Raw genomic sequence first — 14427 nt, 5'->3', positions numbered from 1 at the left:
GACCCCTTTATTTGATGGCCTGCTTTTTCTGCCCAGAGCACATTGGATGTGGTGGCTTACTGTGCTTGAGAAGCAACCTTTTCTCAGGGGTGCTGGGAAGCAAAGTTGTGTTGCTTTCTAAACTAAGTGTAGCTATAATCCCGCAATAATGAGTGTACACTGACATGGAAGCAGTGTTGCGAAACGGACACGGTCTCAGCACCGAGACTGATTGCAGCACAGCAAATCTCTATGAGTTCACCTTTTTTGCCTCCAGGTGCACTTTTGCCATTTCAATAGTTGTGTGAAGACTTTTGTCCTATTCATAGTAAAAGATTATAATTGGAGCAAAGGTGTTGCTATGACCTTTGGCAACGTAATGCTCACACACTTTGCTTTCACTTAAGCTTTTTCGAGCATTCCTTTCCTTAATACTGTTCCCGAGCTCCGCTGTTGTGTTCGTTTTCAGTCACTTTCATATTATTTGCATAACATTTATCAGTTTCACAACATAAGATTTATGACCATGTCAGCTTGTCGGCATATATTGCAATGATTTAACAAAACGTACACTAAATTGTAACTTTACAATCTCGTGTTTTTTTTTTTACAAACTATCGCATTTGAGTAACTTTCAATGTAGACTAAATAGACAATTTCCACCGACTAAGGAATCGAAATAATAATTTATCCATTGAAGGTAAAGTGCCAAGTTCAGTCTCGATCCTTATCAAGGTGTTCGTCTCTTATCAACGCAAGGCTGAACCTCGTCTTAAAAAAAGACGGCGCGTTATCGTCACGGAAGGCCACATGGCGTGCTTGGGCGCCTCGGCCCGCTCACACAGTCGCAGCTGTAGATTGAGAAGCGAGCACACCTGACTGCAGCAATGCCACCTCACAAGTGGATGTAATCCCAGTAAGCAGCAGGTGGCCTTCCACATTGGCTGCCCGTTTCTCCACTTATTCCCTCCCCCCACCCTTTCCCCAGTCCTCCAGTGTCGTGGTACCCTTTCACAGGGCCTTTGGAAGGGAACAAGGCACGCCGTGGCCCGTAGCTGTGACAGTCACCCTCTGTGCCACAACAGGACCGGGACACCTGAGCTGACCCAACGCTAGGCAACCAGAACGCCTCCAAGGCAAAAAGCTTGGGACTTGGCGCGGCTTTGCGGAAGGAACTATCACATCAGTGTGCCGCTTTGAATTGTGGTGAGAAGTTCCCCTGGGTGTTTGAAAAAGAGACGGACGGCGCAATGGATAAGGATGCTCTGCTGGACTACGAGTACCCAGACTATGACCCCGTGTCCAAGAAGATTAACGTTGAGTGAGTAAAATGACTCGTGTTGTATTTGAAGTAGAAAAATGTGTGGTATGTGAACGGGCAGTTTGCAATATTTCATGTCAGAGTTTGTAGGCTGCATCATTTTTCACAACATAGTTACGAAAGTTTTAGAAAGAGAACATCTGACAAAGGAAGGCAAAAAAAAAAAAAAAGATTCCGTCTGCCGTTAATTCAAAGGTGACTTCCCACAATGCAATTAATAAATTAAATATGACTACAAAAAATCTTTTTGAGCTCACCAGTGAGACGGGATGGCGATAAAACAAAGGGATGTTTGTCAAATAATCCCACATTCCCACTATAAACCTTGAGTTGTGGTCCTTTCCGCTTTCATGTAGCGTTTTAGCAGCTTTGTAAAGACTGCCCCGAGCCTGTAGTTGTGAATTTTGACATTGCTTTCAATTTACATGTGGTTTGATGTGATGCCAACGTCTGCTCTTTCAACCACAGCCAAATTCCCAATTTGGTTCAATGTTTGCACAGGTGAGAAGCTCTTGTCAACTCTATCCCGAAATGTCGTAACGCGCCCTCCAGGAGAAGTGCTTGCAATGTGAAAGTGGTCCCGACCGACCGGGCCTCGTTCTCGCTCTTGTAACGCCAACATAGGGCATCGGTTGTTTCCCCGCGTCACGCCGATAACAATCGGGTTAAATGCAAATCTCCGCTACGGGATTTCAGGTCCTGATGGTGACGTGTGAAAGGTTTAGTTTACAACACACGCACTGATTGTTCTTTTTTCTTTTTTTAGAATAATACCTCCATGTGACCCCACTGCAGATGACAGGCTATACCACATCTGCATCAGCGCAGTATCAGTGAGTCTCTTTTTTGATGTTATTGAAGTTTTAGCAAATACTTTTTCTCACATGTGGCTCACTTGCAAACATAATATCAACTAAAACAAAATGTCCTCCTGAAGTTGACTTTACGTCTTCTGACAAATCAAAAGCTGTTCCAATTAAGAGCAAGGCATTCTTCTGCCTTGGCTTTCCTAAATGTGTTCCAGGTCATGAAAGGTCACTGAACTCTCTCTGTTCGATGATCTTGACAAATGATGCCACATCCACAGGGGGGGAGGTCCCTAATGAGCCACTGCCTTTTGTGTTTTTCCATCGACATCAACTTTTACAAGTTGCTGCTACTCCGCTTGTTTCTAATGTATCTCCTCTTCCAAGCTGGTCGTCATGATGATCCTCGCGGTCCTAGCCAGACGCTCTAAAACGGGCCCCCAACAGAAAGGACTCCCGGGTTTACTCAGGTGAGACTCTGATAAACGGCTTTTTGAATGATCATCTCAGCTGCGTTGCTAACATGTGGGCTCGTGGTTTTCCATAGTCCGGTGAACTTCCTGGACCATACCCAGCACAAGGGCCTAGCAGTGGCTGTTTTTGGAGTGCTCTTATGCAAACTCTGCGGCATGGTCATCTCACCAAACCCTCTGCCCTTCACGACGGAGGCTGAGAACAAACGTGAGGTCATTTTCGTGCTTCTTCCTCCGACGGCGGTTGTCCTCGTTTGTTTTTTTTAAAACCGGCGTGAGATAGCGACACATTGTTATGTCCTCTGAGATTGGGGACGAACTTTGTACTCACAGGCTCATGTGGTTACGTCATTGGATTGTTTTCCTTTTCTGCAATGAAATTATATAAGAATTCACTGAATTTTGTCACCCCTCCCCGATACTTTGCACAATGCCAAAACCAGATTTAAAGATTTAATTGGTAGAGTAGTTTTACCACAGTGTGATCTGCAGTCACTCAGAGTTGGTTTTGGAATTAGTCAGAGGATGTTGTGCAATCTTTTTTTTTTTTTTTTTCCCTTATCTGCACAGAGTAGACAACACAAGGCTTAAAATATAATCTCAAAATTGATGCTTTGGAATAGCGGATTGCAAAATATGGGCTTTAAAAGTCAAGATTTATTCATGTTTGATTAAAATACATTTTAAATATTTTGATCTTTTTTTTTTTAAATATACATTTGAACTACCATTGTTGTTTTTTTTAACTTTGTTTACTAATGACCTGGCCCATCTGTCATTTTTAAAAATCAAATGTCTTAGCAAAAAAGTTGACCAACTCCTGCTTTGATTTATGAGTTTAATGTTTGGATAGAAAAAGTCTAGACACCCCTAGTCAAATCATCAGCATGATTATGGAGGTCAGAAGTGTTTCTGAATGTATTATTTGATTGTACTTTTTGCACACTTTGACTTTTTGCCCATCTGCAGAGAACTGGATGATTCTGGGAGTGTTCTTTTACCCCGCACTTTACTACCCTCTCCTGGCATGTGGCACCCTGCATAATAAAGTCGGCTACGTACTAGGAAGCCTTTTGTCATGGACGCACTTCAGTGTCTTGGTTTGGCAAAAAATTGACTGCCCGAAAACACCGCAGGTATGCACCGATCACAACACACACAGTCAACGTCTGTTCATTTATATTCAATCATTTGCTCGGGCTGACAGATTTAGTACCACGTCCGTCCCGCTTCTTTTTTTTTTTTCCTTCTGTGCAACGAATGCTTCTGATTCAATGCAATTAGTTCCCCTCTCTGGTGGTCTTAATTAAGAAGCTTCGTAACACTTAATCACGTTAGTGTGTCTCAGTGCCATCATTCATTGTGTAACGGTTATCTGTTTGATAAAGTTGCCAGGCCGAGCTAAATGGAGCCTTTATTAAAAGAGCAAAAAAATACTACCAAAATGCACCTGCAATTTATTTTTTTATGTAATGTCACTTATTTTACGAGTGACCCAAACTATTTTCCCCCCCTTTTTAGATCCATAAACACTACTCGCTGTTCTCCAGCCTGCCCCAAATAGCTTGCTTGGCATTTCTTAGTTTCCAGTATCCTCTCCTCCTTTTCAAGGGCTTGAAAGGCACCGAAAAGAATAATGTTACCGAGGTAAGTCGTGTCGCCCACATTTTATCCGCTCATGTTGACTTTTTGCACCTGACATCATTTTTAGGATTTAAACAGCAGCTACTACAGCGACTATGTGAAGAAACTACTCAAGAAGAAGAAGCAAGTGAAAATCAGGTCAGAGAGCCTGCTCACATATGAATATAAGTGTAACATGTGAAATACTTGTAAGTCACATGATCTGAGCAAGATTCCCTCATTTTTGCTCATCCTTCATTGCAGCACCGAGAGCCCCAAGCTGCCTCAAAGAATAACAGATGCGGTGATGTCTTACATTTATACACCAGAGGAAGGTGAAGTGTCATTTGAGTTTTTATTCTATATCCGTGTGCGCCGCTTGACATTGTTGACCTTTCTTCACAGCTTTTAGGTTCCCTCTAAAATTGGCCATATCTGGAGTGGTGTCATTTATCACACTTTATCAGGTACACTCCGATGCTACCTTATTTTAATGTCTGGAGTAACGTAACAAATGTTTCATATTTCAGGTGGGCTTGCTACTAATCATGGCTGTGGTGCCTTCACTCCAAATCGCCCGCATGGGAGTGGATGAAGACATCGCCAATGTTTTAGCCGGTTTTAGGATCGTGCTTTCTCCAGATAAACACGAAGTGGTCCAAATCGTGGTCTACTACATGTGGTGTGTCGAGGGTGAGCCAGCAGCTTCTATTTTGAATTCCATTGCGATCCCTCTGACTAATGTTGCATTTCTTTTCTGGCAGTGTGCTACATCTCAGCGATGACCCTGTCAACCCTCGTCAACTTGGCAATGTTCATGAGGTCCATGGTCCTCCATCGGTAGGAACAGACACTTTAAAATCCGTTGCTACCATTCTTTGCCGCAGGAGCCATAAGCAAGTGTGACATTGTGATTCTGCCATATAATACAATAGCGCACACGGGTATTATTCTGACATAATGGACTAGTAATCTTCTGGACGGACAGAAAAGCATTTGTTCTGCATGAAATGCCGCAAGATGCAAAAATGGCTATTAAAACAAATGAAATGTTCTGCTATTACAGACAATTGCTTTTGGTATGCCTCAATTCTGCAGGGCCAACCTAAAGGGGCTGTACAGGGGAGATATCTATAATGTTTATAACTGCCAGAGAAGTATTCGGGCTTCCCGGCCAGCTCTGGTCTGCTGGATGGGATACACCAGCTTCACGGCGGCTCACGTCTGCATCGGTAAGGTTGGAAGATGAAATAAAAGATTTAATAAAAGAAGAGCCAGCGCATTAGCTATGACACGATGTCATGAAACGTAATGCATGAGATGAATCTTTAAAGGACACCTTAAAGGACACAATGATGGCCCATTTTTCATTAACAAGCCCAGTTTATGTCTTTTTTGATCAAGAAAATAAAAAAGTTAGCATGTTCCATTTCATCCATTGATTTTGTAGAAATAATGAAACAATTCATGCCTTTACAAATGCCCACTTTGAATGAGAACTATAGGCACACACCCCTCGCTTCCATGACTTGATTGGTGACGTCACGAAAGGAGACGATCACGATTTCCCCATTGGAAATCATTGTACAGACGTCGCTTATACTCTCAAAATAACAGGGATCAACGGACCTCAAAATGCACGTGGAAATTTCTACTTAGACCCATTTCAACCCCTGAAAACCTCATAAAACAATTCGCAGATGCGTTGTTATATAGTCAAGTGAAATTGGGTTCATTTAACTTACATTTCCGCCGTCTATCCGAAAAGGAGGTGCTTTAAACGGTCACAGTCATCTCAAGGCTCGGCCTCCTCATTGGAGGTCCGGTGGTCCCAATGTTTATTAAAAAAAATAAAATAAAAATAAAAAAAACGACCTCCGGGGGTTGTCTTGCAGTTATTTATCCAAAACTGAATTGGAATCCGGCCGGTCATTAATCCGAAACTGATTTGGTACGCGGTCCACGACTAAGTTAATTTCTTTCGGCGTGTTGCTACACTCGGCCACAAGGCAACTATTATGCATCTTAGGTGCCATAAACGTTCAAATATGACTGTATTCCAAAACAATATGTTGGCTAAGCATCGTAAGCAAGCCAGAAAACAAGCCTTCATGTCCAAACATGCCTTCACTTCCTTCTTTGACGTAGTCAGCCTGATGTCAATTAAGCAAACGCCACTCCTTAAGTGGGCGTCAGTAAATCAGAAATACCGTTAAATCACTAATGAGGTTTTTTTTTTTTCCAAAGGAGAATTATAGAATAATTTTTGAATACCGACCAATCATACAATATAATATTCAGCCTGGTTTAATGTCCCTTTAAACACTTATTATATTACAAATACGAATAAGCCTACAGAACCTGTACAGAAAATAACATTAAAATACAGATACAGGCATTGTATTGGATCTCATTAAGTTGCGCAGGCGAATAAAGTGCTTGGGGAGTATATTGTCTCATTTTAATTGGTAACTAAATGCATTTTCTAGTAATTGATTTAAAACGACGGAGTAGTTGGATGCATTCAAGATGCAATCTCTCTCTTTCTCTCTCTCTCCCCATTGTAGGCATGATTGTGCAAACCATGGTGTTCTTCCTCTGTCTTCTCATCACTGTCTTCCTCATTCTCATGCCCATCCTACACGGACAGAACTTGCTCCTCTTTCAGATCCTGTGGAGCATGTGGTGAGAATAAACCTTGGTAGACCATGTCATTAGGTCTGCATGAGGCTGTGTGTTTTTCCACGTGTGTCTCTCTCTAAAATGAACATTACAAGAGGGTTTGGGGATTTTGTCCCTTTAGGCCTTTCTGGCTGATGATTCTCCTGGCAGTGTTGATTCAGCATATCACTTCCAGGTTTTGTTTTATCAAAAGGGTGGCTGGCACACGAGACCTTGACAACAGGTAATGTGGACTTTTATTTTATCATTGTTAACTTTATAAGGTCCCTCTTTGTAAAAATCTATCGAGTCAACCGCCTCTCTCTTCTAGGGGCAACCTTTTCCTGCTGACCTACCTGCTGTTTCCAGTCAATGTTCTCATCGGGGTGCTGCTAGCAGTCTGGCGCATGATCATCACAGCTTTGTTTAACATTGTTCACATGGGACGCATGGACATCAGTCTTCTGAACAGAAATGTGGAAGCATTTGATCCAGGTCAGCCTCGTGTGTCCATTTCTGTGGAAACATTGGAAAAAAAAATCCTCTGAGCTGAGAGAATGGAAATATTTTCTTGTTTGGGAGCTTGTACGATATGCAATGCAGTGCTGGGGACTCTAATTGCACTTGCTTCTCTGAAATGGCATCTGTTGTCAGCAAAAGCAGGTGCTAAAAAAACAGGGAGGGAGGGGGGGGGGGGGCCATGATTGTACAGTCATTATGTGTGATTGCCTCAAAGCTCACATGGAGCGCTGCGCTGCATGTTTAGTGATTTTTTTTCCCCTTCTTCCTCTTTCCACCTCCTGTGTGTGTCTGCAGCCTACCGCTGTTACGCTCATTATCTGAAGATCGAGGTGAGCCAGTCCCACCCTGTGATGAAGGCTTTCTGCGGGATGCTGTTGCAGTCTGCAGACCAGAAGAACAATGTCGTGCAGAGGTCACGGGATGCTGAAGAGGGTGTGTAGCACTTAGAGAAAAAACAGCTCATGTAGAATTTGCAGAAAAAACCATATTGATTCTAAGCAACATAACAAGAGACGAATTTGTTTTGAACGTGAACATCCAGTTTTTCAACAAAACCACTTTGAGTCATTTGGCGATGTTTTAGAATTCAGCGGCGGGTCCCCGAAAACGTAATCCCATCAGGACAGCGTCTAGCACGCCCGGCAGAAATGAAAGGCGAGCTGATTTAATATGTGAGGAGCAAATTGAGTCACGCGTGGAATAATTCACAGTCCTGCGGCTTATGGTCTCAATAAAGCTTTGACATAAAGTATTCAGCGCTTCTATCGGTGTGCTCACTTTGGCCAAACATGATCAGTTGAAAGGTGTTATTTAAAGAATAGAAAGAACGCCGAAATTAGAATTCGGAGGGGAAAATAAGGCAATGATAAATGAGGAGGTCATCCAATAAAGTGAGCTATAAAGAGAAAAATACATCAGGGACCTTAAGATGTGAAAAATAACCCAGCTTGCTTAATGAATTAGCGATAATAACAATCATGTGTTGTATTACATCGATGAATTCTTTCGGAGCCGATTACGCAGATGAGCCGCGCTAATTGCCTGGTTACTATTCATGTAGTCGAGGGACTGACACGTTTGGTGTTAATGGCGAGACCTGTGTGCGTGCGTGCGTGCGTGCTTGCGTGCGAGTATTCCCATCACGTCTGGAGGATTACAATATGATTGCTTTCTATTATTACTGCTCCTATCGTATCTGTGTGCTCCTCTGGGCCCTTCAAATTTTAGCGTTGATTATATTCCGGAGAAGAGAAAACGCACACTTACCACTCAGCACAATATTAGGGACACCTGCAAAGAGACAATCGTCAATAGGGGTCCGTTTTATCAAAGATTCGAAATATGCATTTTGTTGATAATGTAGTTATGACTTTACCTATAGTCCAAATATAATAACTCAGTAAATCCAACATTCATCTGTAATCCATTCTAATACTCAGGATGCCATAAGGTGGCGCCAAAGCCCCGTTATGATAGGAAAGTAGTTTTTGGTGTTAAGAAAGTACTGTAAAGTACTGTAAATGGATCTTGACTGATTAAAGTCTTTAAATGTATTCTGAGTACTACTTCTCTGAGTGTGTCTGTTTGTCATGTCCAGGTATCCAGCTGGTCCAGCAAGAGAAAAAGCACCCGAAGGTGTCCAGTGCCAAGCGAGCTCGGGGCCACTGGCAGCTCCTCTTCACGCTGGTCAACAACCCGTCAGTGGTGGGCACCCGCAAGCACTTCCAGCAGCGCGCGCCCACCGACAGCTTTGTCAACGGGAGCTTGAAGGGCAGCGTCAAGAAGGAGGCCGAGGCGGCCGCCTGCAACTGAACAATGAGGCCTGCACGGCGAGTGATGAATGATGCGCTTCTGTTATCACCCCCGCCCCACCAACTCATTGTATAGAGCCGCAGTTAGAGATCAGTGCCTCCCATTGTGCTTTGTTCTGTGCATGTTCTCCACAGGTGGCTAACATGGGAGGGGGCCTCACAGTCTCCAATATCCATCATGATGTGAAATCCTCCACTTATTTGCTTCTACTCAAAATATAGGAAGGTGAAGTTTGTCATCACTTCAGATCATGCAAAGTACCCAAATGAATGTGATAAGCAGCATTTTGAGAAGGTATTTATTTCAGAACCTGACTATTTATACAATTATATAATCATGTTTCTTTCGAATTGCATTTCAATTTTTGTGTAATTATAAATAACAAAGTTAGGAATGACCAGGAAAATGAAATATTTTTATTTGTGGCACAAAAAAAGAACACTACCTGCCTTTTCCTGTTGTTGCTGCATCTTCTCTATTTCCCGTTGAGAGATATTTTTGCATTTATTTGCCAAATGTCAAATTTTAAGTGAAAATCCCGCGAATATCCTTATTATTGACATAAAATAAACACGAAAACTTGCTTAATTGTGTCGTCTGTCAATATGGAATGTTTATCAAAACAGAGGGATACGTACGCATATTTAATGATTTCTTTTTAATATTATAAGTTAATAGCAGCCACTAAAAATAAATAAACTCCGCGGTCAAAATGGCTAGAGGTGTTTTCGTCACCATTTTTACACTTTTTTTTTTTTGTCTGTGACGTCAATGAAAAATTCCCGAGAAGCCTTTTTTTTTTCAAACGTTTTATTAATTCCACTCACAAGAAATGATATCCAAAAATCTTGAAAGCTCACGTTTTGTTTCCGTTTGACATATTTCACAAAAAAACTCACGAGGTATTAAAGTACAAGAACAGAGAAGCCCGTGAACGCTCTCCTGCGTCCTTTTGTTTTATCGGCTTCATAGAAACTCATTTGAAAATTTAAAAAATTGTTTACACTTCACAGTACAGATGGACAGCATCTAACAACAAAATCAAGTCATCTAGGAGGACTACACTGGTAGAAGAAAAGCACACGAGTAATAAAACAGCATCATGCCATGGATGATATAGGTTGATGGCTCGCTCGGCTGATCAATCGCACATTTAAAGCGTCACGTCGTGTAGAATGAGATGGAAATTCAAGGTCAACATTTTAAGGATTAAACAATTCGGACAAAAGTCTCCTTGGAGTCGTTTGGTGTGTTTTTTTTTTTTTTTCAACATGTTTGGCATCCGTGCGGCAATATTACCTGAGGCTTTTTTTTTTTTTAAATCGGATTATGAAAAATGTCTTTAAAAGATTGTTATTTTGTCAATTTTCTTTGCATGTGTTTGTGCTTGGTGATTCCAAATCACATTTAGAGACTGTACATAATTGGTCCAACAGTTATTTTGAATGTAAGAATGAACAATGAAATGCCCTTCTCTGCGAATCCATCATCAAAATAAATACGCTTCGTATTTTGTGACTTTTTTTTTTTTTTTGTGCCGTGAGATTTTTCTAATGTAAAATATGTGCCATGGCTCAAGAAGGTTGGGGGTCGCCGGTAGAGTAATTGCAGAACAGCAGTGAATTAGCGCCACGTTGTTTAACATTACAACAACCGCTTACAATCTCAGTGACGGGTGAGTTTTTTTGTTTTTGTTTTTTTTTTCTGAGGTAAAGACAAAAAAAAAAAAAAAAAGATTTGGCGGAATCAAAAAGAAGAGGATCTTACAGGTTCTCAGCGGCTTGGCTGCTTGTAGTTTCCGTTGATCTCCTCGGAGATGTTGACCGCCTCCGCACCCAGCGGTAGTCTGTCACTATACTCCGAGCCAACCTCGAACTCCTCCTGGTTGGTCTTGGATGAAGACCCGGGGATGGATTCCGTCGCCACGCTGCCCTCGGCTTCACCCTCTCCCTCGGGGGCTTCCTCCTCCCCCTCGCCCATCTCGCTAGGGTCGAAGGTCTTCTCGGATTCCACGAAGGACGTCCTGCGATCGAAGTCCCCTGTCATTTGCTTCTCCATCTGGTCGGGATTGTGCGCCTTCATAATGAGCTTGTAGGTCTTCCCTTGGTATTTGTAGAGAAGGTGGCAGCAGGTGGCCCCCAGCAGAGGCACCGTGGCCAGGCCCAGGAGGAAGATGCTCACCACCACAATAATGAGGAGGGAGGGGATCTTCTTTCTGGTTGTGAAGACCACTTGGACTTGACAGTCTTGTCCTCCATAGGTGAGACAAAGAGTGTAGTTGGTGCCCGGGTGTAATCCGGTGAAGTGATATGAATTGACCCCCTCTTCAATGTTGGACCACTTGATGACGGAGTGTCCATTTCCGGTGTCCACGCAGATGTAGAGCATGTCCGGGCCGGGTTTCCCCAAAGTGGACTGGTAAAGACCGGCGGGTTCCCTCACCACCGTCTCGGTCTTGTCGCTTTGACTCAGGTGAAGGTTGGATTTGCTTCGGGCGAGCTGCAGCGGGTTCAGCTTGACCTTCGCCTCCGTCTCGGACACCTCCAGGGCGATGACGCCGAAATCAAAGGTGTACTGCTTGAGGTCGTCCAGGGTCATGTTGAAGGCGTGGTTGGAGACGTATTCGCTGCCGTCTCGCACGCCACACTTGCTGGCGAAGACGGGGTCTTTGGAAACCCCCTCCTCGAGGGCGTCATCTTGTTTGTCTGAAGGACCGTCGGGCTTGATCTTGGTCCTATCCTCGCCCTTGGACCAGTTGATCACGTTGTTCTTGGAGTTCTTGGGCAGGGTGGGCTTGTTGTAGGATGGGCGGATTTTGTCCACCGTGGAATCCACCGCTGCGTGTTTTTTGCTCACCGCCGGAGACAGTTGCACCGTGCTCTCGGCCTTGCCCAGATCGTTCACCGCCATGCAGGTGTAATTCCCGTCTTCCTTTTTAGTCAGGCGAGGGACGACCAGAGTGCCGTTTTGAAAAACCAGGAAACGATTGTTGGTGGTCTTGTCGTTGATCGGCAGGTCGTTGACTTCGCCTGTGGAGGGCAAAGGGAACAAGAAGTTCTGATTCCCTGCAATCACCTCCCAGCTAACCAGCGGTTTTGGACTTCCCTTACTGTCACAGTTCAAGACCACCGTGGAGCCTTCAAGCAGCTCCGCGCTACCAATATCGGGCTGGAAAGTTATGGTGACCACGGGAACCTGACAGTCAAGTTTGGGGATTTTTGTAACCAGGACACCCTTCAAGTGATCCGGGGACTCGCACAGAATCGAACTGGCCTCGGGGATGGAGATCTGAGTCGTGGCGATCCAGTCCCTCAGCCACTCCAGGCTGCAGGAGCAAGAGAAGGGATTGTTGGAGATCTGCAGGTGGGACATTGAGGACAGAGCGCTGAAGGTGCCCTGAACGATGGTGGTGAACTTGTTGTTATTGATGCGCAGAGAGCGCAGATCGTTGAGCTTGGAGAAGGCATCCCTGGGGAGGTTCACCATCTCGTTGTTGTTCATTTTGAGGAGCTGCAAGGCGGTGAGATTCTGCAAGTCCTCCCATGGGAAGTTGACTATTTTGTTGTAGCTGATGTCCAGGTTGCGCAGTTGGATCAAGGGGGCCAGCGTGTTGGTCTCGATGGAAACGATCTGGTTGTGGGCCAGCCAGAGAGAGGTGACCTGGGTGATTTCCACGAAGCTCTTGCTTTTCAGAGATTTGATCTTGTTGGCCGTGAGGCCCAACGTGGTGACGCTGGAAGGCAGACCCACGGGCACGGCAAGCAGGTCTTTGGAAGCGCAGTCGGCAACTTGGTGGGTTTGTTTGTCCAGGCAGCTGCACTGCTCCGGGCAGCAGTGCACTTTTGCCAGCAGCGTCAGCCACAAAGCCACGAGTGCCGCGTGTCTCGCCGCCATTTTATGCACCTGCAAGCAATAAAGAAAAACAAAACTGATTTTGATACGGAAATGCACATTATAGATTATTTGAATGAGAAAATTTCACTCGGAATACAGAACACAATTATGGGTTTAGAGACATAATTGGATACATTTGACCCTTTTTTTTTTTTTTTGCACAAAACAACCAAAAAAATGGATTGTTCTGTTGAATAAAAAAAAAAAAAACGTGTAACCCAATTTTGGCCAAAAATTGGAACAGATTGGTACTTGGGTCAACTTGACCCACCTCTGATTTTTGTGTGCAAAACCCAAACAGTTGGGTCAAATTGCCCAAAGTAGGAGATTGGTCCAATTTTTGACTCCAATTTTATTTGTATTGTATTTTCATTTATTTGTACTTTTTGGACAGTTTTAAGAATGCACACACAACCATTCACCATCACATTTTATGGACAATTTGTGTTTTGTATGTGCAAAAAAAAAAAAAAAAAAAAAAAGTGCAACTATGCAAGGATGGGGAGAACATGCAATATCCACAGAGCTGAGATTCGAACCTTGAACCCCTAAACTGTGAGACAGACCACTACTTCATACTGCCCATTTAAAATGTATATCAAATTTATATTTCATTAAAGCTCAAGCACAATTGAACACGACACCAAAAAGATTCACATATCGCTATTACCAACATTTTCTTTCACAATTCATCCAACCTTTGTATTTTTTTTACTTTTTACTTCCTTCAATAACTGGCTGATAAATTAAATTTTGAATAGACTTACTGTGCAATGGTAACTTCAGTCCCGCGCTTCCTATCAATCACAGTTGACTTTTCAATCCAAAAAGCTTCAGAAGAAGTGGGAAAACAATCTCACGAGTGGATCAATTCACATGACTTTTGCAGTGATGAGGGCGATGGAGGCAACATGTTTTGGTCCCGGTGAGCAGTTTGCGGTCCGTGGGTGATTTCCCCCCCACTCTCCCTCTCTTTCTGCTGCAAGTGTCGGATCTTCTGCACGCGCGCTCCCGTCGCCAAGCAGCCAGCCGAGGCATCGTCGGGAGCGCGCAGCCTCTCCCACATCCCGCGCGCCTCTTCTCTATTAAAGATACAGCAGCTCCACGTCCTGCAACCAAATGAATAATTGACGAGCTTGATGATTAATTGATCAGTCAGACCTAAACATAATCTTTGACCTCATTCGGCTCGCGTGCAGTCCCCCCCTTTGTGTCTGGATAGAAACGAATAGAACATTTCACAACAATATAGCGCGCACGCATAAGAGATGGATAAAAAGAATGGCATTAGTTTCAAAGATGCTGCACATGAAGGCCGCATATCACTTTCGTGCAG

The 14427-nt window shown here is 43.6% G+C and overlaps 2 protein-coding genes across 2 annotated transcripts; one reads left to right on the top strand and one right to left on the bottom strand.

The window, feature by feature from the left end:
- Window positions 1–638: 638 nt before the first annotated feature.
- On the top strand, window positions 639–9785 carry stra6 (signaling receptor and transporter of retinol STRA6). The gene is made up of 17 exons (XM_049723792.2): window positions 639–1300; window positions 2067–2133; window positions 2494–2576; window positions 2654–2787; window positions 3549–3715; window positions 4101–4226; window positions 4291–4361; window positions 4467–4537; window positions 4608–4669; window positions 4733–4895; window positions 4967–5042; window positions 5301–5434; window positions 6770–6887; window positions 7006–7107; window positions 7195–7358; window positions 7680–7817; window positions 8983–9785. Exons 1-17 carry the CDS (start codon window positions 1230–1232, stop codon window positions 9195–9197), a joined length of 1962 nt encoding a protein of 653 aa, XP_049579749.1. The 5' UTR covers window positions 639–1229; the 3' UTR covers window positions 9198–9785.
- Window positions 9786–10562: 777 nt separating this feature from the next.
- On the bottom strand, window positions 10563–14006 carry islr2 (immunoglobulin superfamily containing leucine-rich repeat 2). Its single transcript, XM_049723786.2, has 2 exons — window positions 13859–14006; window positions 10563–13100 (listed from the first exon to the last, which is right to left on the bottom strand). Exon 2 carries the CDS (start codon window positions 13089–13091, stop codon window positions 10971–10973), a length of 2121 nt encoding a protein of 706 aa, XP_049579743.1. The 5' UTR covers window positions 13092–13100; window positions 13859–14006; the 3' UTR covers window positions 10563–10970.
- Window positions 14007–14427: the final 421 nt, after the last annotated feature.

Source organism: Syngnathus scovelli, chromosome 6 (genome assembly GCF_024217435.2).
Source record: "Syngnathus scovelli strain Florida chromosome 6, RoL_Ssco_1.2, whole genome shotgun sequence".
Lineage (NCBI taxonomy): Eukaryota > Metazoa > Chordata > Actinopteri > Syngnathiformes > Syngnathidae > Syngnathus > Syngnathus scovelli.
The sequence above is the reverse complement of the archived record's forward strand: the minus strand, read 5'-3'. Positions and strand labels throughout refer to the sequence as shown.

Excerpts from the sequence above, each read along its gene's own strand:
- stra6 (XM_049723792.2), top strand. The coding sequence starts at position 1,230 with ATGGATAAGGATGCTCTGCTGGACTACGAGTACCCAGACTATGACCCC. Across the intron at positions 3,716-4,100 it reads ACTGCCCGAAAACACCGCAG|ATCCATAAACACTACTCGCT; the intron begins GTATGCACCGAT and ends CCCCCTTTTTAG. Across the intron at positions 7,108-7,194 it reads ACACGAGACCTTGACAACAG|GGGCAACCTTTTCCTGCTGA; the intron begins GTAATGTGGACT and ends TCTCTCTTCTAG.
- islr2 (XM_049723786.2), bottom strand. The coding sequence starts at position 13,091 with ATGGCGGCGAGACACGCGGCACTCGTGGCTTTGTGGCTGACGCTGCTG.